The following is a 25,852-nucleotide window of genomic DNA, read 5'->3' as shown; positions in this document are numbered from 1 at the left end:
TCTTGCACATTTGATCCAGCAGATCGGGGATTCCGTCTTCGTCGTCCTGCTTCTGGAAGCACACGAAGTCGAACAGGATGAGCTGGGCGGTCCAGGTGAGTGCCGATAGATTGCTGTTGAAGTTCCCTGGTTCGCGCCATGTGCACCGCTTTACCGCCTTGTCAGCCCCTTTACTACAGGCCAGCATATACTCATGATTACAATCTCCATTCTAACTACTGAATTATTCTTCACAGGAACAAGTACTTGTATGAATAGAAATAATATAGGCCTATCTAATTTTGAGTATTAGATGGGGTCAATCTCGAAATATCTAATTCTTCCTTTGGCGGAGCAGAAGGTCTGCATATAACAGGACTCGAATTTCCGCAACTCTTCCGCTCGCATTGGCGTCATTCCTATCTTATGGCTTGATATATGATCCCTAATCTTGTCCGAAGATGTTGTGAATCGTGAAGGTCCTGCCGTATAAGGACAAATATTACACCGAAACCCTTTATATACTGGTAAACCTTGAATCTGGGCAACCTTTTGGTTCGGTATGCACAATTGAGAAAAGCGACAAAGCTCATACTGGCTGAACCTTTCTATCAATGTCTTGCAGGCTGCGCCTGTGATCTGGTGGATAGTGTTCAAGTGGCTGTATAACGGCCTGGTCCCTGGCTGAACCATCGAACCGCATGTGATGCATATTAGAATCTGGTACTGGCAGTTGTAGAGAAACCCATCGGAGAGATCGTTTGTATTTTCACCACCCAAAGCTGTCTTGACCCTCTTAGGAGCTCTTTCAGGACTCTCAGGGCTTGAGGCTCTCTTCCACGTATGCAGTGTGACATTGAGAGACTTGCAGGGTTCCTTATCCTGAGCTTGGCAATTATCACGGTAATATTGGACATTCCAGTCCTGCCACATTGTGGAAAGGCGATAGTACATTTCGAGAAGCTCCGGTTGCAGCCGAGATGGTAGAGCCTTATCGATAGCATAAGCTGTTAACAGCATTCGAGGGTGATGGCCAGCTCCTGCCGCGAACATCCGTATCGGATCGTCCGCGCTGGTTGGGTAGTAATAGTTTCTTTTTTCCACGAGCTTGCTGATATACCGCTTCGAAATTGCCAGGGATGCTTGCCTATATAAGAAGAGGGTCCATGGTGTGACGAGATCTCGAGTCAAGTATTTGAGAATGCCCGAAGCCTGAGCCGAGCTTAAATGCTTTTGCCTCCCGGAGGGATCTTGAAAGAGAAACTCATTACATTTGTAATGAGGCATCTTCAAGGCCGTTGACAAGAAATCAATCGTAGGCCGGATCATAGCAAGATACTTCAATAAGCTTAGACTGAGATTTGCCGGAAGATATCGAACAATGTAAAAAGAATAGTTGTTCGATGCTCTTGCCTTGTTGTAATTTATCACGATTATCATCCTTCCCCCGTAGAAAAAAACATTGCGCATAGTAAGCTCGGTATTGACGCAACGAATGCTAGTTACTTCACTGCCACGGCCTGGCAACCCGCCTGATATCTGTAACGCAGCGAAAGCCGATTTGTTGAGATCGAGGCCAAGATTCAAGTATGCTAGACATGTGTCTGGACACCAATGAGATGCAGTTGCAAAGGGTTTGCCACGGAATTGAGACGTGCGAAGCTTGTTTATCAGCATCTCCCGTGCATCTGATAGCTTGTTCTCAGGCTTTTGTAAGAAAGACCAGCCGGCCTTTCGACAATTCAGATCATCCCTGACGACATCAACATTGAAATTCGGCTCTAAGCCCAGCATCATTTCTTCGACCTGCTCCTCGACCAGTGCTATGGCCTTATGGTAAGTTTTGCAGAAGTCGGAGAGTTTTACTTCTTTGTCATTGCCCACCACAAACGACCGGCCATCAGGAGCCCAGGAGAGGTTACCGGGCATGCCCTCCAGTCTCACAATAGACTTGGCAAACGCCTTCAGTTCAATGAGTTCTCCGAAAGGTGTGTAGCAGCCTCGTACAAGATATCTTTGACGGATTGCTTCGAGCCGCTCTGGTTGGGAGTGGTATTGATCTCGGGATGACCAGTGGTACGCAAGGGTAGTGTAGCTATATAGAGGAAGAGCATACTCCAAAAAGAGTGCACGTCCAACCCACATAAGTGCCGCTAGCCCGCCTGTAGAGTTGTGAGCTGGGTAATAAGACATGGACCGTCTTTGAATCCCCATAACAGCAGTATAATATATAATAACAGAAGACGACATGTCTCCAGCGGGGTCCTGATGTGTCCAGAACATCATTGAGAGCTGGAACAAAGCTTCTGATAACTCCAGCCAAGGCCTGGATGGTAAGAGGAATTCGGACTGATACTGTGAGCTATCATCTATTCCAATGCTCGCGTCTTCTTCAAAATCTGTCTCCCCATCGCTCTCATCACTGCTTGCTTGACTTAATACATCGTCCTCAACAGGTTGCCTGCGGGAGTGGCCTTGCTCACGACTCGGAAGTTGACTCGCAAGAAATAAGATGTAATGCATCATCTTTTCTTCTTTCAGTCCCAGTTTGAAATTGTAGAGCTGTTGACGCTGTCGTTCCTTGAATCCCAAAACCCGAAAGACGAAGCATATTAATCGCTTCCAGACGGAAATATATCTTTTTAAGCACAACACAGCTCGGAATGGATGTGGCCAAAAGTCATTTCTCGAATACGTATTGAGCCAGCAGCGAGATGTGTATGACGTGCGGGCCATTGTAGCCATCACACAATTGAACATGATATCAACACCGTGTAGTAAGATGCGTAGCTGAGCTTCGGCCTCAGCAGAGCTTTCGACCGAACTTTCCTTCCATTTGCCAAGTAGATAATCTTGGCCTTGGACGAAGTCGGGCTGTTGTGCTGTTGTGCTGATAACTTCGAGTGATCGATTACGGAATAGGTCAGGCCAGCGTGTATGTCGGAGCCATGGTGTCGTCTCGTTGGGGTTGATAACTCCGGCACGGCTATGGGGACTGCTCCCCATATGTAATTCTGGCGTTTCCATCCTGTCTCGCAACTCAAGACTTAGTCTTCATTTACTGCAAGTTGCCTTCGAAGAACATTGAGGGCTATTCTCTTTATAAAGTTTGGACCTGTCCTAGAAGCGCGCGTCAAAGACGCGCTGTTCACGTGGAATTCCGTAATCAAACTTTATTTATATTACATGTATTACACACGCTGCGAAGCTTTGAGCTACCACCTCAAACTCTATAAGAACCGTCCAGGGTTAGGACCAGAGCACCAATGATATGATAAAGCGCCCCTACCATCGCTGAAAGTGGAGTCGCGGCAGTCTCGCCAAGTAGCCCCTTTCAAGTGAAAGAGGAAAACAGGGATGACGGCCCAATCAAGACGCGTCAAAGTCCTCTTTCAGTTGAATCTGGAGCTGGAATAATGATGTAAAATTAGCTTCACCGCCTAACATCTCATCATATCTATCCTTGCTTACTACTATTAACAAATGAACTCTCTTCCTCCTCAGCAGTGGTATTCATCACAAGAAGATCTTATTCGAGATCTCAACATCTGGGCAGCAATCGGAGGCTATAAATTTATAACCAGAAGATCAACTACAGAAAGTTCTGGTCGACTTACAATTACCTACGCATGTAATCGATTTCGCACAGGCTGCCAATTTTCAATAGTAGCCAAGGAAGAATGGAGTGGAAATTGGCTTCTCAAACATCGAACTGAAGCTCGATTTTGTCAACACAATCATGAGCCCCAACGCAAACCACAAGACAAGCGGCAAGACGAAACGCAAGACGAACCACACGACGAGGCTCACGCCAGACCACAAAACAAGCGACAAGACAAGGAGCATGGCAAAGGGCAAGACAAGCAGCAAGACGGGCGACAAGATAAGCCGCAAGATAAGCTAGCAAAAAGACTACCTACATGTAGCAAGTGTCATATACAAGGCCACAGAAGAGGTGCAGGGTCCTGTCCGTTACGATATAGAAGTAGCCCATAAAAAGATAAAGCAGCAAGGCAGAGGGTTAGGGTTATGCTGACTAATGGGGGACCCGTGAGTGTACGGACCCGTCCATCTATTGGGCCCCCTTTTCCGTCATTGCAGCCTTATGGATCTCGGCATTGTGGATTACCATGTAGATCATTCTCAGTGGGGCTCTGATCGCAACAGCGCGTCCGCGATTACATAAAATGGGACGGACAATAGGGATGTAGGTAGCAGACAAGGATGGTTGGGATGAGGTGATTGGTGGAGAAGCGGGAATGGGCCGCGTTCCCGATGGAAGTACATGATAGGCTTCTTTCCCATCAAAAGATTTATCACAAACCCCCTTATACATATCTAGAATCGAATACAGTGAATCAGTTGCCGTTATGCGTAAAACCAGGAGACGTATCTCGACACGGGCGTACATTCCGTTAGGAAGTTTCTATTCCGCTGTTGTATTTAAACAAACTGTTAAATCCTATTTAGATGGGCAATCTTAACAGAATCATCCGCAAATAATGGATAGAGTTGTATAAACCGAAAACAGGACATACCAAGCGACCCGCCTCCTATATGGCTGTCCAATATGTACAGAGCTAGCATTCCTCTGTAATCCTTCCATACAGTTACAGAGAAGACCAGTTCATTAAATCAAACTGTGTGCAGTACTATATGTCGGAAAACTTGTCATCAGCTCCCTGCGCACAGAATCAGTAAGCCTTGGAGAAGCCTGTCCATGAAGCTGGGCCATTCTCCTGTGATCTTGTAACCAATTCAGCATATTAATTTCAGTTCCCTCTTGCGTCTCAACTTCTTCCTGCTCGTGAGAGTTGTCTAATGGGTGAGCCATGCTGATATATACATCCGTAATCCCTAGCTCCTTTTGTTCCTTGGAGAATTGAATCGCGATGTATGCATTGGCCCGCACGCCAATGTTGAATATATAGCGATCTCCTCGAAACTGGGAGTTAAATTCCTGTAGATTAGTGAAATCCTGGGTAATGGATAGGCTGTGTAAGGCTTCCAAATCGAATCTATCTGGCAACTTGAAAACACGGCAATTGATATTAAGGCACTGCCAGAAGGTCATGCCCCAAGTCACGCGCCGCGCCACTGCCCGATACCCCAAGACGACTACGAAGGTGCCAAGCGGGGGTACTTTTATGCGGATCATTCTTTGATCCTCTTTAGAATAAATTATTGACGACGGAACAGGTGGTGGTAGGATCTCTTCTGCCGAGTCTGCTATAACCTGCGATGGGTAGGGCTGAAGAGAAATGAATTGACTTCCGATCGGCTGAGGTGGATAGGTCCCCAGTATGATGTAGCCTTGTGGAATTGGGATCGGGGGAAATGCGATTGAAAGGGGTAACTCTCGAAATATTCGCAATCGATCTGAGGATCTTCGAATAACTAAGCTGATCGATTTCGCCTGACTTAGGAATTTTTTAGAGACAAGAGTTGGCCTACACCACTTGGGACGTAAGTACTCTCCTTCCTGAGTTCCTTCGCCTATTTGGGATTCGTTGTAGGCACTTGTAGAGATCAATGGTATCGCCACAAAGGATTTAGGAGCGCCAGTTTCAGGAAAGCATTCTGTCTCCGAACGAGGGGAACAGTTCAGTATTATGTATACGAGTAGTTGGTGCGTCAAGTCGAAACGTACGGGAACTTTCATTTGTAGGCCCCTCTGATTCATCGAGAATGAAGCTGCGTTAAACCCCTCGAGGGAACAGGGTTCAATGTCCCTGCAATATTTGAAAGAAGAGGGATGCGGGGCAAGAAGAGATGCTTGTTCCCAACGCCAATTACTGCATAGCTCTTGATACCCCCAACTGAGCAGGGTGCAGTCATCACACTTTTTCATGATCTCTTCTTGTAATCTTTGGAAGGCTTTGGAACCTTCTCCATAGAGCATAGGCATATTGATGTCAAATAGGCCTAGCAGACAGTAAGCCAAATCCTCCGGCCTTGTTGTCTCTCGTTTAGCCATCCAGGACATTCTTTCAGCAACGCTGGCTCTCGAGAGTGTTTCGTAAATGCGTTCATCTCGAGGTAGACGAGATAGATAGAGCGGTCTGATGCCAGTGATTACTTCAATCAGGTCTTTGGTTTGTCCCCTCGTAGAGATTGGTCTCCAATCTTGATCGTAAAATGCAACTTCAATCGGAGCGAGTAGCTCTTGCAAAGTCCGGCCTCTCTTGAACCAACGGCAGTGTCGAAAAGAGGACCCTTTCATACGAATATCCTCGTATACGGAAACATCGGCCAAGTAAGCAAAACATATATTTGCTAGTTCGTACCACTTGAACATGGAGTTGATTGCCTCTTGGAGCTCAGCGCTACTAGACTTATCAATGCAACAAGTATCAATCCAGACATAACTGAGCCCAAATGACAATGTTAGACGGCAGGCATTCTTTATTTTAAACCACCCAGCCATAGTTGCTAAATTCGTGCCGGTATCCACTGACATTATGTCTCGAAACGATACCTCTTCATTTGTCCATGTATGCGAGAGAATTGCGTATGGTGGGATCTCCTCTTGGTTGGCAAAGGAAACGAGGCGTACTGACTTCGCATCGAGAAGCCACATGTTTGTGCGAATAGCTCAGTGTGATTAAGTTTATGACTGCCGTGACAAGGTTAATCGAGATTATTTGTCTTCCTCGTAGAGATTTCTGTTGCTCACTGGTGCCTGATGGCGTGAATAAGGCAGTCAAAATAGGACTCTAGCCTACGTGGGGTTGCAGGGCACCTGCGGAGCTTCAAGCCCCAAAACCCTACCTCGAGGCTCTGGCAACTTTATATATCTTTTTTTTTTTTTTTTTTTTTTGGCCAATAACCATTCTCTTTTACTGAAATCCTCTTTTACTTAACCCAGTCCGGACCCCTGGTCGAGACCATGTCATTTTCCCCGTCATTTTCCCTGCACAGCGCACCTCCCCGACATCGCATGGGTCTCCTTTTTACTTAAAATGGGACGGACGATAGGGATGTAGGACGGAAAAAAGGGATTTGGTCAGACCAACGCTCGGGCCTCCTTCGAACATTCGACAGTCGGGAACAAGTGCTGCAACCTTACAGTTAGCCACCTCAGTTGGACGGTGACAATGTGCAAATCGGCGGGCAAAGTGTTTTTAGTGTGGCCGCAGGTTTAAGCATCAGGCAGCAATGGGCTGAGGAGACTTCGGCTACGTTGGTTGAGAAAAAGGCGCACCCCCGCCACCATACACGAAGCAACTTGTCAGTATTCATAATGAGGCGAAATAGGAAGCTCCATTACAGCCAATACCTGTAATGCAGCAGGAGGCTTTTTCTTTGAGGGCGAATCCATAATACGGGTTCCTTCATCAAGTCTTAGCTATCTTCGCGGAGCCGGCCAATGTGCCTAACAACAACTTGATGCTAACATGGTTTGGGGGGTAAAGCCTGTCGCCTCACAATTGAGGAAACATACGACAGCCAATGATTTCCCATACGGTTCCCCTCACCGCCATACCGCAATTGTCTTCTCACACCACTCAGTGACGCACCGAGCCGCTTTTGAGTTGCTCGCCTGCACTTGTCAGTCTGTCATAAGTGCCACTGAACGCCCGATGGCCCTGTGCTTCCATCACTGCATGGTCAGCTGCCCACCATCAAGCCCCTGTGTGGTCATTCTGTGCTGAGGGGCTTTTATGGCTGCAGCCGGTCAAGCCAGCCGTTTTGAGGACTTTGACAAGGTTCGCATCAAAACCGAAACGGCGATAGACCAAGGCTGTTTTCTCTTTCCTCGCAGAAGGAATACATTTTGTAATCCATCCCTTCAGTGGCCCTAACGCCCACTATACGGCAGAGCCATGCTTTCCGAACGGGCTAAATAGCATTAGAGTAATGCTACAAATGTGAGCGAGATGATCTAAACCAAGATCATTTTTGGCTTGTCTTTTCCGGAGAAATAGCAGGCATCTAGGCCGGGTTGAATTAATCATCTCCTTGTATATAAAGTCATCATGCAGTATGTTCTCTTCCATTTTGAAATTGAGCCGATCAAGCCGCTTCCTACTTATTTGCAGCGACCGGGGATTAGTACACTAAACCATACCATGTAAGCGAAGGAAGGCGTACAGGCCGAGTAATTTTTGTATTCGCACCCAGAACCTAAGATCAAAAGAATAGCAAAACCGCATTGGGTAAATATAATTGCTGCTTCCGGCAAATTGTAACAAAGGCTGAGCCTTTCGAGCTCTTGCAACTTTGCTGGAGATAAAGTGGGATGGCTATGTTGCCTATGAATAGAGGAGCTGGCCATTATGACTAAGCATATAGAAATATAATAGATAGGATGGAATGGCGGAGATAGAGTAGATACTATACGGAGATGATAAACATGTGAGTTTCAGTAGACGATGGTAATGAATGTTGTTTAGTATTTTCATGATTGTAATTGAGTGAATGCATAAATTGAAACCCGACAGAAGAGCCAGGCGCAACGACAACTTCACATGAGGCTCTCATTCGAAGGCACAAACGAGCAACCCTTTCCTCTCCCCCGGAATTCCCAGCGCCGCATCGTCAAACCGAAAATTTCAGTTCTTAATCTCACCACATTGAGAATTCGCCGAACCACGTCAATCAATTCATCAGCAGCTTGCCCCCGCCAAGCTACAGCTGGTGCCTTGATTATAAGCAGATGGGGAGGTACTGCAAAACCTCGACGGGTCTGAGAGAGTGGACTAAAGAAGAGATGATGGCTTACTTAGACTGGGACAAAGCAGAGACTGATCGCATGGAAGCACGAGTAGCTGAGGAGACCGAGAACGGACGACTGTTTACAAGCAGAAGAGGCATGGGCGAGCTTTGGGAGATGGCTCAGCGAGATATCGATGAACAAGAAGCCTTGTATTCTGCCGCGGAACAGGAAGAAAGTTGTATTGTAGTTCAGCCGTAGTTCTAGTAGAGTTTATTAGAGTGGGTGTATCACCTGAATACATCAAGGCTGATCAAATTAAAGTCATCGACTTGCTTTGAAAAAAACATAGCAGGTTAATGGGACTTCAAGTAAAACCACTCGAGATAGTGGAATTGCACAGCGGGAGGTAATCCGATAGCGGAGAGGGCTAGACTGAATATGGCAATTGGGACGGGTACCCGTCCGCCTATTAGCCGCCTCCAAAAGGGGAAGGTGCACGGGCCGCAAAGTTGGTATTGGGCCCATTACCAGTGGTAATTGGTACAGTAGGGTTAGAGTGAATATGATGAGCAGCAGCAAATGTGTTGATTAAAATCTTAAGTTGTCTCTTGTGCGGGGTATTCCATCCTGCACAGTTACTTAAAGCATATAGCTAGATTACTAATGCCTACCCTGCGACATTTTGCTTTTGGTTTGCGTTGCAATGACAATCGAACGGGGCGCTAAGCAGTCCGATAGCGGAGAGTACTATGCTTGATATGGTAGCTGGGACGGGTACCCGTCCGCCTATTGATCGCCGCAGTACGTGCGCTAATGAAGGTCTTTCTCATCAAGCCTGTCATTGGTTAGATCGTAGGCGCCGGGGGCTGGCCGGACGATCATTTAACCGAAGCCGACAAGAGTTAGTTGCTGCATCAACAAATGCGGGGCATAACAATTCCACTCTGTCTCCATTTCTCGTGTCGCTTCAAACCAACAGCAGTAGCAATTTACCATGGCTTTGGCAATTGCACTATGAACGACTTCAATCATAGCATTATTTCTTGGCTTGAAGGCGTACCTACTGACTTCTCATGTACTGGTGCGCACCTTACGCCTAAAGAGCATCCTAACAGTAAAAAGCGGCCTTATTTTGACTCAGATCGTCCTCTTTCGCCGCCACCCTCACAGGATCATACCCAAGACATCTTCCCCGGGACTGACTTGGCGCTGGAAATGCAGCCTTCTACGCCATCGAATAAGAGACGGAAGCTTGGGGGCGTTCCCATACTAGCTGCACATGCAGTTGACGTTAACAACGACGACAACAACGACGACGAGGCGAACGAGGAGACGCCAAGACAAGACGGTCCGCGATCTGTAAATGATTCCAACAATTCTTCGCGTCAAAGCAGTCATGCATCAAACCACTCGTCTCCTAGTAAAATATTCTCATCTCTTTCGCTCAATCCTGATGGACTCGAGGAGAAACAACTTGATTTATTGGATCCAAGGATCCCTGACACTTTGGCACTACTTTCTAATGAAATGGACGATATCGGAACTGGAGACCGTGTTATCCCCGAGTATCTTGAGGTTGGTAAAACTGCCCTTGCCTCCAAGCCCTTTGGAAACTAACACATGACAGTCCGAGATATCTGACCTCCAGAAGTCAACCCCAGCTTATGGTTCTTTTAAACCTAGAGTGTTTGATAAGCCTACGGGAGAAGGCTTGCCTCTGAAGAGGTACCTCCCACATTTGCATCATGAACTTAGACTTGCCGAGGTAATGCAGCTTGTGGGCGATGCCAAGGATTGCAATGATATGGAAGACGATGAAGCTGGTTGGAATAACCTCGTTCACACGCCCCTACTCAAAGCCGCCTTCTACGGAAAAACTCCTCGTGGCCGCCAACTCGATGGGTTTCGACCATGGTATGTACTTGATAAAACTCCGGCTTGACAATGATGATTGACTTTGGCGTATAGCACTAGCGCTGGCATACTCCCTGCCTATCGGATGAAAGCCTCACAAGGCAAAAAGGTCGATTATGTTTTCCATCTTGATCCGGAGAAAGATGACAATCAGCCTCAGACCATGGAAGCAATCAAAGAGATCCGGGGAGTTCTCACTGACTCCTCCATCAATCATACCAGTTATGCGCCCCTGCGGCCTCTTCCCATATCAGTTAGTATTGAAACCAAACGAGGCGGAGCGTCTGCGCGCAAGGCGCAGCTTCAAATGGGAGTATGGCATGCGGCCCAGTGGAGGCATCTATATAAACTCGCTGGCGACGACTTGCAAAAGTTACCCTTTATTCCTGGGATACTTGTCCACGGACACGAATGGATATTCGTTGCCTCGACCTATCACAATGGCAAGACGGTAAGAAGTTTTCTCAGCTTGGTTCTTTGACATCATGTGTCTAATCTATTTTGCAGACTCTATGGACCAGCGGCTCTTTTGGCTCCACGTTGAGATTGCTTTCAACGTTTCAGGTTATTGCTGGTATTCAACGATTGAGAACTTGGGCTCTTGAAGTCTTTTGGCCTTGGTACGTGACGTATGTACTCCGGGTCTTGGCCCCACCGACACCAGTAACAACGTCATGAGACTATCCATGACTCAGACTCATGGACGCTTTTGCGTCATACGCATCTCACTCTTATCACTAATTAATAATTACTGCCTCAAACCAGAAGCTTCACATCTAATAAAAATACCCCATATATATCATAAGCATGTCATATGGTCTTAAAATACGTCCTATATATTTATTTATAAGCTTTAACTCCTTATTGCTGCGATATCTTGACAGTTTATGCAGGCGAAGCCTTCCTAGACTCGCACCTTGTCGTGCTCAATCGACCCGTCGGCTTGAGGTGATGCATCATCAGGGTCGAGGGCCTAGGGTGCAAGGATTTCAAAAGCCGGCTTAGTCGTCTTCTTTCCTTGGTGGGGATATTGTGTTTGTCGCGGAGATGTGTCGTTACACGGGAAGGGTCGTTGGATAGGGCGAATTTGCAGCTCTCCCTGGTGCAGATCAAGAGGCGGGCGCTGGTATCATAAAAGAGATAGAGATTATCAAATAGATTACAGTCGGCCATTGCATAGTAACTCTAAGATAATTCTTTGGGATCTTACTATTTTGAGGAATCTCGTGGTATTTGAAATGAAGGGTGTAAAGAGAAGGTTTCGAGATGTCATATGTGAAAGGACGGCGATCAATAGGCGGACGGGTACCCGTCCCAGTTTCCATATGTGGTATGATTTTTTCCGCTATCGGACCCTCAGCATCATTACCCTTACACTTGCAAGGTCCAGTTCCAGATTCAACAACGCGGCTGAGGTACGGTTATCCACGAGCAATCCGCCAGAGATACGTCACGTCAAGAGAGGATTAGTATAAGGCCCAGCCACCGGGAACCTCACTAGGTAACCGCCAGTATAGAAAAGCAATGGGCCTGCCTTTAGTATATCTAAAAGCAATCTACAGCTGGTGTCTTGATTATAAGCAGATGGGGAGGTGCTGCGCAACCTCAATGAGCCTAAGAGAATAGACTAAATAATAGAATGTGGCTTATTCAAACTGGGATAAAGCAGAGCCTGATTGCATCGAAGCATAAGTAGCTCGAGAGACCGAGAACGGGCGACTGTTCACAAGCAGAAGAGGCATCGGTGAGCTTTGGGAAATAGCCTAGCAGGATATCGTCGACAGCGCTGCGGTCAATTCAAGTTCAAGTTACGCTAATGCAAGAATATGGCTTTTTAATTGGATAACTTGAAATATTTGAATTGAACTTGATCAAGTTCTCCAATCATATTGCTGTATTTGGCCTAAGAGTTACTTGAACTTGAATTGACTGCAGCGCTGGATATCGATGAACAAGAAGCCTTGTACTCTGCCGCGGAAGAGGAAGAAAGCTGTATTGTGATACAGCTCTAGCTCTAGTAGAATTTGGAGTAAATTTGGAACTCAGATATGTCGTGGTTATTTCACCTCAAGCTAGTGGTTTGTTGAAATAGCTGGTTAATGGGACCTCAAGCAAAACCACTTGAAATAATACGGCAGAGGCAATCCGATAGCGGAGAGAGCTAGACCGAATATGGCAATTAGGACGGGACCCCGTCCCATTTTAGAAGGACGGGTACCCGTCCGCCTATTGACCGCCTGGGAAGTTGGAGAGGGCGCACGGACCAAATATTCTTGTATTGACCCAAACTCCTAAAGATCCGAAAGGGGAAGGTGCACGGGCCGCAAAAGCTGGTATTGGGCTCATTACCAGTGGTAATTGGTACAGTAGGGGCGATATTATCACCGTCGAAACTCCGTGGCAGTTTAGGTGGGAGTACGAGGTGGTGAAAGAGGGCCTCAAGCAGGGGAATTTCGTCAGTAGTCATCGCTTTTGTTTGTGCTGTAACGACATAGATACTCTGAACCAAGATTGTGAGATCTCTCAAAAGCAAACAGATGGTGGGCCGGAAATGTTGGGCATCAAAGGCCGCCAGATAATGTGCAATGGTTGGCCTCCCGCATGAGAGAAGAGGCAACTAGCCCACCAATGCGGCCGCGACATGCAATCACCAACAACTGTGACAATTACCCCACGGTGGTAAGTCTGATTGGTGCTAATGTTATCTCTCACATTGAGCAATAGCGCTTAAGTGGCCACCTCTTTTTGAAGCCCATGGGCTTTCCTGCACATCTCTCTAAAATTTTCCCGATAAGTTAGTTATGCGTTGTCTTGCTGCGAACAATTAGTTCCATGGCGTTGTATTCGTCATCGTTGCTGTATGTTGGCGGCCCACCAAGCGCTCTGTTCGCTCGTGGAAGATCTCCAAATGGTTGAGGGCGATAAGCAGAACTTATCGTGGGGTCGTTTTGCGGAGTAATTTCGGGAAATCGTATGTGATTACACAACTACCATCTGATAAGTGCCCGGCGCTGCGCACGCGAATATCTCGACGGTTAGGAGCCAAATCGATGCAATTCAAGGGCTGGAGGATTGCTACGCTCTGGCGGTCCGTTTGGTTCAAGAGCGACGCTGTATTGACGAGCGGGCGCTGAGATATTTGCGTGTGCAGCGGCTGGGGGGCCAGGCTTCGCTGCAAGGACTACGATATAGCAATGCGCTGATCCTGCTGCTCCTTAATATTCAAAAAAAAGAAAGAAAGAAAGAAAAAAAAGAATTAGTAAAAAAAATACGCCTTCTAGATAGATAGATAGCCATGGACTAGTTACCGCTATAAATATATAAAGATCCTACCTGACGGCCAGCTTACCGTCGACGAGGGGCGGTCCGCCTCCTCCCTAGCCGAGCCCAGCGCCCCCGATGGCCCTGGCCCCGAGTCGGCCTTGGTCCCGGGCCTGGGTCATCGGGCACGGGGGTCCCTACCTGTACCCGTATCCGGCACTGGCCCTGGCCCCGCTGGCGGCGCTGTTTGAGCTCGTCGACGAGCCGGTTCAAGCTCCGGCCAGCGCGTAAGAGCTCTAGCTCTGCAACTGCCTCCTCCTCGCTCTTGCCGGACGCCGTGCGGGCCAAGAGCTCGTCCCAGATCACCTTCCGGCGACAGAACTGCACCCTGATCCCATTCCCCGGGCGCCAGCGGCTTCCTCACGTCTCTTCTAGCACCCGTACGGCCGGCTGACCTGCAATCCCTTCCTCCCATTCCTTCCAGACATCCCACACTGTAAAGACCTTGGCCAGGGCTGCAACGACGGGCATACCTGGTACTGGAGGCTCTGGAGCCGGAGCCGGAGCCGTATTGAAGTTCAAGGTAGGGGCTGTCGACGGCCAGTGATCGGAATGGTCTGGTATGGTCTGGTATGGGGGGTCAAACCAAACCATACCAGATGCTTACATAATAACCGGTATGGTATTACCGGTAAGACCAATAATACCATTAAGGATGCCAAGACTTTTAAGTACGACGTCGAAAAACTATAGAAGGGCGAGAGAAAGTGTATTATACTACTAGCTAGTGACCCAATCGTCATCGTTCTCACTGTCCTCACTATCGTTGTTCTCCTCAACCCGGGGCTTTCCATACCAAGCCCGGAGACACTCACAGGCCTCTATAATATCCGCCTTCAGCCTACCACGGCGATCAACTATGGTAAGCTTTGCACTGCTGAAAAGGCGTTCACACTCATCTGACATGGGTGAGACCGCAAACAGATCCAGAGCGAAGCGAGCAAGATCTCTTTGGGAGTCATAACGGGATAGCCAGTATGCGATAGCCTCATCGCAACCTGCCTCGTCGTCATGAAGCCGGTCGGTGGAAATGTATTGTTCATACAAATCGGCTGCAGAGACCGGAGCGTCTATTCGAATGCGTTTGTGTTCCCTCTGGCGGTCAAATGCGGGGTCAGGATATCTCTCCTTTCTGACTAGTGGCGGCAGCATCTCAACGGCGTATCGTCCCTTATACTCTGTCTCCCAGAGCTGCTTCACCGCAGATTGTGCGTTATCAAACCACTCTTGTTTTTCTTTTCCTGCTTGGAGTACCCATTCTTGCCTGAACCATGCCCATTTTCGATATGGGTCCAGTATCTGAGCTGCATAGTACGCTGGTGGAAGGTCAGTATCTTCAGGGAATCGATTCTGCCAGTTCAGCTGCTGGTTGCTGTAATACTCCTCGCACTTTGACCACGCAGCATCTGCGCAACCCTGAAGATACTTCCATGTGAAATTATTGTCGTCTTCGGTATCGATTGTATCGTAGTGATCTTTTGTTTCATTTATTTCTCGAAGAAGGCAGTCCAGAGTTGAAAACCAGTCGGCGAGGGATGTTTTTTTCCCCTCAGAGAGCAAAGTTGCGGCGTAGAAGTCCTTCAGAGCAAGCTCACTCTTTTCAAGCTCGAACCAGTGCTGTCCATCAAGTTTGAAGTTCGCAATCCCATGAGAGCCTTTCCCAGGTACATGGCGAGCTGAAAAGATCTCCAAACGTTCACGAACATTCAACGCCCGCGTAATTGAATGAAACCACGAATTCCAGTGTGTCGAGTTGTTCTGGATAAGTTCGAGCCTATCGAATTCGGCGAGATCTCCGCCGACAATTATTGCAGTAAACTCCTCACGACGTTGCGGGGTAAGCCTAATGTATCGCACGAGGTTGTGAAGCCGACCCAAGCACCCAAATCGTTTCCAGAGCTCTTCCACCTTCGCATAGTCTCCGCGTTGATAGTGTTTTTCGAGCTTTGCTAGATACCTTTCGCAGTCCCGGCCCATAAGGAATGCCTGGCAGCAGAGATTAATAATATGGCCCAAGCAATGAAGCCGGCGATGGCGGCGTTGCTTGGGCGTCATCCATGGGCAGAGCTCCTTGAGTATGAACTCAACAGCGGTATCATTCGACGAGGCGTTATCCAGCATGAAGTATCCGATCTGATCTCCGCCAACATCATATTCTCTTAACAATTCAAGAATCGCTGACCCAATATTCTCGCCAGTGTGTTCGCCGTACACGCGTCGTATACCCAAAACGGTAGTTTGTCGCTTGCCGGCAGTGTCGATCCACATAGCGATAACCCCAAGAACAGCGTAAGGGTTTGGAGAAGTCCAAAGATCAAAGGAAATGGAGATTCTACTCCTCGCCTGCCGGAGGTCCTCCCTGAGCCGTTGCTTTTTCGACCTAAAGGCATCCATAACCCAACTTCGGATAGTTTTCGTTGCTTTTGGGAGATGACTGAGAAGCGCCGGGTTTAAAAAGAATAATAGCTCGCGGAAATACTGGTTTTCAAATTGGAAGAAAGCGATGTGGCAATACACGATCCAACGAACCAGGAGTTCTTTGAACTTTTCAATTGTCTTTCCAGAAGAAGGTATTAGTCGCAGCCGCGCTCCTCTGCTGCTCCAGTACAGACTTCCGTGTCCGACTACGTTTCTTGATACCACTCTGAGGGTCGATCTGATGCTTCTGTTCAAGATGGTTTCTCACTCCAGACGTGCCATTGATAATAAATAGCTCTTGCTTGTGCTTTCCGGCTGCACACTCGTGGCAGTAATACATCTGTCTCGGATGTAGCAAGACCATACTTCCATACATGTGATGAGCCCAGACGGGCTGCTTTCTTTGTGGTCTTTTCGCGATTCAAGTACGTGATATTGTCTTGTACAAATTCGTCTGGAGGCTCGGGATACTGAAGGGCAGCAGGTGATGGCGTCGAGACAGGTAGTGTGGGAGCAGGCGAACGTGTAGGAGTCTTGAAGGATAATGGCGTTGAGCTCGTAGCCAGAGAGGACGGCGAGGTTGGAACTGGAGATTCCATATGTGATACCTCAATACCGTAAATAGGTCAACTACGTGTTGTAGGATTGTAATTTTAAGCCGAGAAAATTCTTGACCTTGAGGCGCTAGCCAGTTTGGTCCATAACCCAGCCGCCTAGCGCCACCAACTCAGCCTATTTTTAGCCCATTTTAGCCTTACTGGTATGACTTGGTATACCGGTAATACCATGGTATTGAGATTTCTTCAAACCATACCAAGTCTTGGCGGTATTTACCATACCAATACCAACTCATACCAGACCATTCCGATCACTGTCGACGGCGCCGGCGCCGGCGCCAGCGACACTGCTGGCCCGGCTCCAAAGTGGCCGGTAAAGGTGACAGGGACCTTGCCTTGGAGGAGGGCATCGAGGCCGCCCTGAATTCCTTCTAGCCGGGCCTCTAGCCGGATGGCCAGCCGCTGGCTATTCTGTAAGACGGCTTCGCGTGTGCTCTCTAACACACCGCTAAGCTCTGGCAACGCGCGTTGTACGAGCAGGCTTAACGGTTCCGTAGCCCCTACCGCGTCAGAGCGAACGGCGACGGCGAACTCATCCCATTCGGGCCCGTTAAAAGGGGCGTAGGCGAAGAAGGGTAGCGACGGATAGCGAGGCTGCAATACAGCCAGGTCCTGTAACAGTACTATACGCAGGCGCCGCATAAGCTTAAGGAAGCCGTCGGCGGCTAGGTCGTCGTCGTCGAGGCCACCTTCTGCCCAGCATTGCCGGCGCGCGCGAGCCTCAAAGCGAGGCTCCCACTCCTCGATCCACGGCCAGAGCTGCTTTTGTAAGACGTACGGGGGCTCGTGGGCCGCACGCGCGAGGAAGTAGTCCCCGGGTGACGCCGAGAAGCCGGCGACAATACGCATGAACTGGCGCGGTAGATGCGTAAGATAGGCCTGGCAGAGCACGCTCTGGTTCCAGCGGCCGGCCTGCGAGATCTGGGCGAGTGACGTGCCGTGAGTCTCCGCGTCCTGGGCGCCTACCCTGCGCGGGAGGTGCGTCTTCTTTGACGCCATAAGGCCAGCAGCACCGAAGATACGCCAGGTCTCTTGTAGCTGCGTCGGGTACGAGAGCTCCTGCTCGCGGTCCCGTCCGACAAGAACCTTGATCCGATACCAGTCCTGGCGGCGCCGGAAAGACGGGGACGGCTCGCCGGCGACGTGCCAGCGCCAGAAGAAGAGCTGTGCTAAGGCCCCTTGCGTACAGAACAAGGGGTCCTTATGCCGGAGGGCACCCATGAACTCTTTCTTTGCCGTCTTGTTTAGCTTACCGTCTTGCAAAAGGGTAACGAGGCAGCCACAGGGGGTCGGGCCTTCTGAAGACGGATAGTCGAGTAGAGACAGGTCTGCAAGCTCCATCTTACGGCGGTTTTCCCCCCGTAAGAGGTAGTAGTGGCCGAATAGGAGGTCAACTCGCGTACGGAGGTTTTGCGGCATGTATGCGGCCCCGCTGAGAAGGAGATCCTGGACCCGGAGCCATTCGTCGGGTGAATAGCCGGCCTGGATCCCGTCAGTCCCGCGGTCTTTAAAGGAGGCGCGGTCGTGCTTCCCCCGCTGCCGGCCGCGTTGCTCAAGGAAGCCTCGTACGGCGGCGCCCCGGGGATTTTCCGTGTTTGCGTTGCCGTGGGCTACCTGGAGCCGCCAGAGCTCGATAACGGCCGCGATATAGGCGTCGATAGTGCCCCTCGTAAGCAGAGATCCTTCGGCAAGGTCTGCTGCAGCCGGCGCAAGGGCCGTGGGTGGCACGTAGCCCTCGCGGTCGTCTGCAAGCAGCTCGGCGGCCTCGGCCAGGGGGACCTCTAGGGCTTCGGCTAGGCTTTCGGCCTCTGCCAGGGCCGCGGCCTCGAGCTGCTCCTGTTCGAGCTGCCGCCGTAACTGTACAGCCTTTCCTTTGCCCTTGCCCTTACCCCGTGCCCGTGGTTTCTTTTGCGGCGGGGCAACGCGTCGTAAGAGGATATCCTCTTTGAGCCACGCTGCTAGCTTGTCTGGGGTTACGAGCTCGCCGTCGGGCCAGCTATAAAGTGAGCCGTCTGCCGCAGCCCGAGGCGTACGGCACCAGGCCTATAAGTTCTCGTCTGTTAGCCGCCCATGGGACTCTACGTAAAAAAAAGAGACAAGGGCAAAGGGGAAAAGAGAGGGCGGCGGCCGGGGGAACGCGCCTTCCACTCCCGCTACTTCGCAGCATAACTCCGTGCCGTGTTCGCCGGCTGTTCGTCCTTCTTCGCCTGAAGGCCCGCCCTCCGGGCGGCACGGGCACGCTCGTCTGCGGCCGTGTACGAGTCGTCTGCGGCCATCTCGGTCGATCAAGGCCGTTCTACGTGGTGTTTGTTTCCTGTCTGGGGCCTGATAAGTTGCGGGGAACTTATCAAATGCACTTATCAGGCGCCGCGCACACGATTTCACGGGCCGCTTTTTGCAGGGGATAAGTCGTCACGTGGTCTGAGCGAATTACGACGTAATTGCGGGCACCATCGATAAGCAAGTTGGCCAGACAAGCGAGCGTCGCACTTTTCTTAACATTCTAGATAGAAACCATTATAAAAATATAACAAACTATTCAATGAATTAAAACTACTTATTATACTCTTCCCCAGATGCCTCAACCACTACCTGACAGGTCCTTGCGTTATGTCCAGTCTTGCCGCATCTTCCACAGCGCCTTTCCCTCGGTCACGCCGAACTTCCCCGACCACCGCTTCTCGACGATTCGGCCACTACCTGCGTATCAACATCCATCTGATCAATTAGTTCCTGACCTTCCCCTACTGTCAGTACCCCTCCTTTCTGTAATCGGGTTCTTTTTGCCCTGCGGCGTCGGCTTAGTGCCTCAATTTCCCGTCGAAGTTCTTGGTTCTCAGCAGTCAATAAGGTAACCTTATGATATATTTTAGTTGCTGCCTTTGCAAGAGACTTTGATGCTCCTATAATTGACTCTGGGGAGCTACTCTTATGCCGTCTAATTCGTCTTTCGAGGAATTCAGACTGAGATTCCACCTCGCGGACTGTCTTTGGTGTCTTTGAAACCCACAAGGTGGATGCGCTAGCCTCCTCCTCAACAGGTGTTGAAGTCCGTAGCTGCACATCAAGCTTTGATATCACACTTTCGGGGTTAAGAGGAACAAGCCCGGCTCCTCTAAAACCGCCTTTGATGTTACTCTCTGTCATAGTGGCTTGGAATGCGGCGTGAAAGGCCAGAAAGAACTCGGTCTTGGAAATATAGGTTACAGACTTTCTGATAAATTGCTCGATTTCTCGACCATAGGCCTTTTTAAGCGGCCCAAAGCACCCAACATCAAGTGGCTGCAGTAGATGAGACGAATGAGGCGGCATACAGAGCGTGATAATTTTCTTCTCCTGGCAATATAGCTCGAAGTCAACGGAGTGGTGACTTTCGTGGCCGTCGAGAATTAGAAGACGATGGGTACCAACTAATCGGTTAGTTGTACATCGTTCAAAGTGCTTTAGCCACTTGAGGCCCGTGTCGTTATACGTCCAGCCATTTTGGGTCGTTATAATAGCCCAATCGCGCGGGAGGTTGCATTCTTGATACCAGTTGCTAAGATGATTTTGGCCCGCAACCACGATAAACGGCTCGATCGCCCAGCCTGCCGTATTAATCGCCTGGATTACTGTAACCCATTCCCGGTTTCCAGGCTGTACTGATTTAGGTCGTCCATGCCTTTCAGCACATGTAACAACCATGCCGCTTGAGATAACACCCATCATAAAGCCAGTCTCGTCAAAGTTCCAGATATCATCTGATTGGATACCATATTTCGCAATTGTGTTCTGTACGAGCTTAAACCAATCACGAATAACGGTCGGATCTTCACATTTGGCCCTCTTATAGTCATATCTCCGCTGAAAACGTATCTTGAGCAATGGTTGTCGCTTGACGAAGTTCATAGCCCAGCGCGTGCCGACGCGTGGCGCGTCGCGGGCATCAAGCAGTCGATTGGCCATTTGTTCAACACCACTCAATCGCGGGGGATATCCTCGTGAGTCTAGGTCGACGATGAACTCAAGAAGAGTATCTTCTTCTAGATTCGATAGCTTTCGTGAGTTGGGCATGGTATCGCGTCGAGATTGAATCCCTTGCTGGCGGCGACGTAGCCTATGCTCATTAACCTGATAGATATTTGCAGCTCGTCGGGTGCTTAGTTTTGGGTTATTTGAAGGGCTTGAAGGGCAAGAAGAGTATTTGCCTCAGTATCAGACTGTGGCATAGTTTATGGTTGAGAATCAATTGATTAAATGATAAGTAAGATGTAGGTGGGAAAAGTGCGACGCTCGCTTGTCTGCGACGCTCGCTTATCATGTACGTTATACTTTTTTTTAATTCCTTTTTATTCTTATAGACTCAAGCCTTAATTATTACAATTTTATTAATAGCTTAATAAAAATATATAAATCTTTATACTGTATAGTATAATAGTATAATATAAAGATATATATAAAGATAGTTACTCTCTCTATTTCTCTATAATTAAACCCTTAGTATTATAAAATTGAACAATGTGGCGTAATATACATCAACATTGGTACGGTACAGTAGGGTAAGAAGTGACTTGAAATGTCTTGACTATCATCAGAGAAGTCCTCTTTCCATAACGCCAGATATCTGCCAGCCTTCCCAGGATTGTAGGGAAACGAAAGAAAGTCAGTCCGAGTAATAATAGTCATAGTCACAATCATTAATAATGTCTCTGCAGCTAGTCGGCCCATCGTCGTCATCCCAATAGCCCCTTTCGTAAGAATACTCCGCCCTCCTAAATATCTTGTCGCCGTCTCGCAAATTCTGGAAATTGCACCGCCCCGGAATCGCTCTCTCAACAATTCGAGTTGCCTCGGTCATTTGATTGGTATCCGCGACGACCTTGATGTCGTTGGGGATAGCTTGGCTTATGTACTCCAAAATAGGTGTCAGCCACGCTATCCACTTCTCTTTCACGCCATCCGAATCGACCATACCTAATTCGTATGGAGTTGAAGGTTCCGGCTGCTCGACAATTATTCCCAGTATCGAGAGGTTACTGAAAAGCTTGTCCCAGATTTTCGGATTCATATGGAAGTCGTCGCGATAACAAAGCCCCTCGGATCTCAAGACCAGGATCATTTTACGGAAGTGCTCCCTTGTCTCGAGACTGAACAGGCTTGCCAGATAAGCTTCGCCGTCGTCGCAAATGTCCACCGTAAAAGTAATGCTCCTGTATAGCATTGGCTTGATTTCATCTGTGATCTGGCGGCACACAAGAAGGAGTCCAGGTAAGGCATCCGGACGACTTGAAGACGCCTCGATATCGTGCAACATTGGTGACCCAGGCAAGCCCCCGTCATCAGCATCCACTATGTCTGATGAGTGGTCTTCAGGAGCCTCTTCAGGAACCTCTTCAGTGCCATGAGTCTCTTGCTCGGATTGAAAACCGTCACCTTCTCCACAGACCAAAGAGCACATATCTTGGCGTACAACAGCACGAAAGTTGAGTGGAATGCACAATTCATAGATTTGCCGGCGAATTTCTTCCGGTATGGCAAGGAACAGGCTGGAGTTCGAGGGAGTGGGGTGGAGCATGATTACACGTATAAACTCTCATTCAATTTAAAAGAAAGTTATACCAGAGACAAGCATGAATACTTAATGGTCATCTCGGGCCTGAGTTGTATAAGAGGCGAAGATAGCGTCGAGGACGATTTGGTCGGCTTCCCGTAGTTGATGACATGCAACGGTAATGTCAGTGATTGGTCAGTGGAGACGTCATTCACTCGTATGAGCCGTGTCTTGTGTGGCGTTTCGAGAGGGGAAAATATGGAGCAAAAGCACTAGACGATGATTGCTCAGAAACAGGAGGCGCAGTGCGTTTTTAATTTATGTATCTACATTCTTGAGAAGAATGCTCGACACACCAACTCCGCTTAGGTTAAATTGAATCGCTAGTGATTCTGCTAGTTAAAAACAGTACGGCTGTCAGGAGTGCAAAGTACCCCTATGTAGATCCGGGAATTGTTGGGACTTCTATCACCGCATAAATTAGGTGGGGCTGAATGTACCTTTCATTTGATGTCCTCTGGTTGGCTAGACCCCCTGTCCGGTACGCAAGTGTAGGCTTATGACGCTCAAAGAGATATGGCGGGCCAGATTAGCTACAGTTAGTATACCAGCAATATAGATATCTACTCTCTTATAACGCAGGGAGTAGAGTATTAGTCTGGGCGGATTCGTATTTTGATGTTCTAACTCATGCAATAACAAGAAAACCCACAGACATTGAATGACAATTAACAGGTCTCCCTCCTTTTCGGCTTAGCTTTTTGGAATGCTGCGCTAGGCCCTATATGAATTAGCGGTGATACGCTTCTGAAAATGGATGGATCTTGACCACGAAATTCATGATTGGCTGAGTGACGGCCCCACATATCCAAAAACGGCCACAGCTTGACCGCTAAATTCTGATTGGCTGCAAAGCTTGGGGCCGACGACGAGTTCAGCAACTTCCAAGACGAATATACCAACAACAAGCTAGAAGGTCTTATAAAAATATAAATAAGTTGAGTCTAAAGGCTATAGTGTATGTATTTATATAATGGTAATAAGATTTATACTACATTTAGTGTCCAGTCTGAGTGGGTAAAAAATCGATATTTGGGTCAGCTAGTTCTAATGTGCTAAAGTAGTCCTTGATGTCCTTGAGCACTTGGGCCTTTAGCTGATGGACAAATCGAAAGTGTGACTCGATGCCAGCGCCGGGCCGAACGGCTGCTTTGTAGCCTTCATGGATGAGAAAGTTACATATCTCGGGTATTGTCTATCTCTGATAACGCCCTAATCCACAGTGCCCTCAGATATCTTCGAGATCATCCTGCCTTTCTGGATATTCAAACTCCGCCAAGCCTAGAGTCCATATACATAGCCTTCTTAACATTTCCGAAGCAACAACACCGCCTAGTTCCAATGGCCGACTCAACCATAAAGCTACATCCTCCTCATCGTAGGAATATGGAAGGCCCTCATCATCATCCCCGCAATGCTCACTTACCTCTTGCAACAGATCTTCCTCATAATACCGGGCTCCACAACTAATAAAACCAATGATGCTGTCGCATAATAGATGCCTCTCATAAGTGCATCTTCCCCCTGGCTCCAGTGTCCATTCTCCCTGGCTACTCATCCTCCACCTGGCGCAAAATAAGTATGGTAAATTGCAAAGCTCGCAGCCAGTTGATGGAGTGAAGCCCTCGTCATAGAACATTTCGCCTAATCCTTTGACGAGCTCGATGGCCCCTCCCCTATTGCACTGCCTGAGTGTGTGACAAATATGCGCGCCGCGCAAGCCACGTCCCGCACAGAAAGAACATCGCCCTTTCAACCAGTCAAGAGCAGCCCTCCAATTACGTACCTCCAGATCGTCACTCTGTTGTCTTTGACATTTCAAGTCGATTGTCCGATCGTTATGCTCTGCCACTCGCCCCTTTGACCGTCGGAAGTCATACGCCACGACTAGCTGATCTAGCACATAGACGAGTCTCGACATCCAGTAATCATCGGGAGACAGTATACGCTGTTCCAACCATTGCCTGGCCTGACTTTCCAATGTTAGGTCGAGATTTTCGTGATCAAGAGTCGTTTTTGTCAAGACTTTCCCCAGTATCTGATTATCATATGCGCATAGAGCTGCGATCATTCTGCGGACAACTGGTGTGTTCTCACAATAGCCGTCGTAGTTAGATGTGGCATCACGACTTTCCATTAAATCTGCTTCCTGGCTACCAGCATCTTCCTCGTACACCTTTCGCCTGATCAGCTCTCCATGTCTCATCTCGCCACAAACCAGCCAGCCGTGCCCACACATACTGCACGCTCCCCGTGTGTCGTAGTACCGCGGGATCTTCAAAGTAATTAACCAGCTCAAGATACGCTTAGCGTGCTTACTAGCAGGCCATTCCTCGCAGTTTTCTAGTCCATGATCGGGTTCGCGTTCACCCTTGTTTATGAAACAAAGCTCACAACCGACGAATTTCCAATCTTCGGTAGTTTTATGGATCCAGCTAAGCCGATCGTTGAGGTCCAGAAATGGAGCTGCCGTGAAGGGTTGATTGCTAACGACCCTGTCGGAATCGCCCGACACAACGATCTCCACTTCATTTTTGTCCAGCGCCGGATCTCGACTTGTTTACTTTCAAGATAGGAGACTATCATCTCATATTCCTGGGCTGCCATGGAGTTTCCAAAGTCACACATATGACCGAACATGTGAGTTGTAGACTCCTTCTGTGAGCTATCTGTCAAATTTGCCATGGAAGACAATAGCTCCGCGAATCGATTAGGTCTTCTCTTCACCGGGGTTTGGTATAATGTGGTTGTGGCACGGCGTTTGAGTGAGCTCTGAACCTGCCGGTCCCTCTTCGAGGGCATGGCACTAGATAACGATACCGTCGGAGAAGACTGAGGCGGTGACTGAAACGGATTGTCGTGAGATTGGTCGTCGAAATCCACTGCATCTGGTGTGGTATGTTCTTGTCTGCCTGAACTTGTTCCGACGCGCATCGACGGAGATACACATCTGCTAGGCATATGCAAGAACTCATGCCAACGAACCGACACCCATTCGTAGCGTTCGAGCAATTGGGGTTGCAAATGCGTCGGGGAAAGCTCCATCGAGCCCATATGTTCTTGCTCGTTGTAGTGGGCGATGGCCGCTCGACCAAGCAAAAGTAACCCCGCGATCCGCCTTATCCGTCCGGTCGTCGAATCGGTTGAAAGGCTGGCTTACCTCCCGAACATGCCTATCAGTGATACCGATACAAAGCTGTCGCAAGAGTCGCAGGTTGACGCCTTGGTCCCAGACCTCGTGCGTGAATCGCTTGACTATTCTGGTGAGGCGCTCGGTGGACCAACATTGGCTGTCACTATTTGGTCTAGTCCTGAAAAAATATGGCGAGCATTCGTTCGTGTAGGGTTCGTGCT

General features: G+C 48.7%; 4 protein-coding genes across 4 annotated transcripts; 1 reads left to right on the top strand and 3 right to left on the bottom strand.

Annotated features, from left to right (window-relative positions):
* Positions 1 to 288: 288 nt before the first annotated feature.
* On the bottom strand, positions 289 to 3,006 carry FOXG_22421 (uncharacterized protein; the record flags this gene model as incomplete). Its single annotated transcript, XM_018402829.1, has 1 exon — positions 289 to 3,006. The coding sequence occupies one exon, from the start codon at positions 3,004 to 3,006 to the stop codon at positions 289 to 291; it is 2,718 nt and encodes a 905-aa protein (XP_018256963.1).
* A 6,646-nt stretch (positions 3,007 to 9,652) lies between these two features.
* FOXG_22420 (uncharacterized protein) lies at positions 9,653 to 11,293 on the top strand (the record flags this gene model as incomplete). Its single annotated transcript, XM_018402828.1, has 5 exons — positions 9,653 to 10,213; positions 10,266 to 10,552; positions 10,607 to 11,003; positions 11,060 to 11,181; positions 11,248 to 11,293. The coding sequence occupies 5 exons, from the start codon at positions 9,653 to 9,655 to the stop codon at positions 11,291 to 11,293; spliced, it is 1,413 nt and encodes a 470-aa protein (XP_018256962.1).
* Positions 11,294 to 21,550: 10,257 nt separating this feature from the next.
* FOXG_22419 (uncharacterized protein) lies at positions 21,551 to 22,462 on the bottom strand (the record flags this gene model as incomplete). The annotated part of the gene is made up of 1 exon (XM_018402827.1): positions 21,551 to 22,462. The coding sequence occupies one exon, from the start codon at positions 22,460 to 22,462 to the stop codon at positions 21,551 to 21,553; it is 912 nt and encodes a 303-aa protein (XP_018256961.1).
* Positions 22,463 to 23,726: 1,264 nt separating this feature from the next.
* On the bottom strand, positions 23,727 to 24,704 carry FOXG_16320 (uncharacterized protein; the record flags this gene model as incomplete). The annotated part of the gene is made up of 1 exon (XM_018396366.1): positions 23,727 to 24,704. The coding sequence occupies one exon, from the start codon at positions 24,702 to 24,704 to the stop codon at positions 23,727 to 23,729; it is 978 nt and encodes a 325-aa protein (XP_018256960.1).
* Between the last annotated feature and the right edge of the window lie 1,148 nt (positions 24,705 to 25,852).

This window comes from Fusarium oxysporum, genomic scaffold, assembly GCF_000149955.1.
Source record: "Fusarium oxysporum f. sp. lycopersici 4287 supercont2.34 genomic scaffold, whole genome shotgun sequence".
In the NCBI taxonomy this organism is placed as follows: Eukaryota; Fungi; Ascomycota; class Sordariomycetes; order Hypocreales; family Nectriaceae; genus Fusarium; species Fusarium oxysporum.
This window is presented reverse-complemented; position numbering and strand designations above follow the sequence as displayed.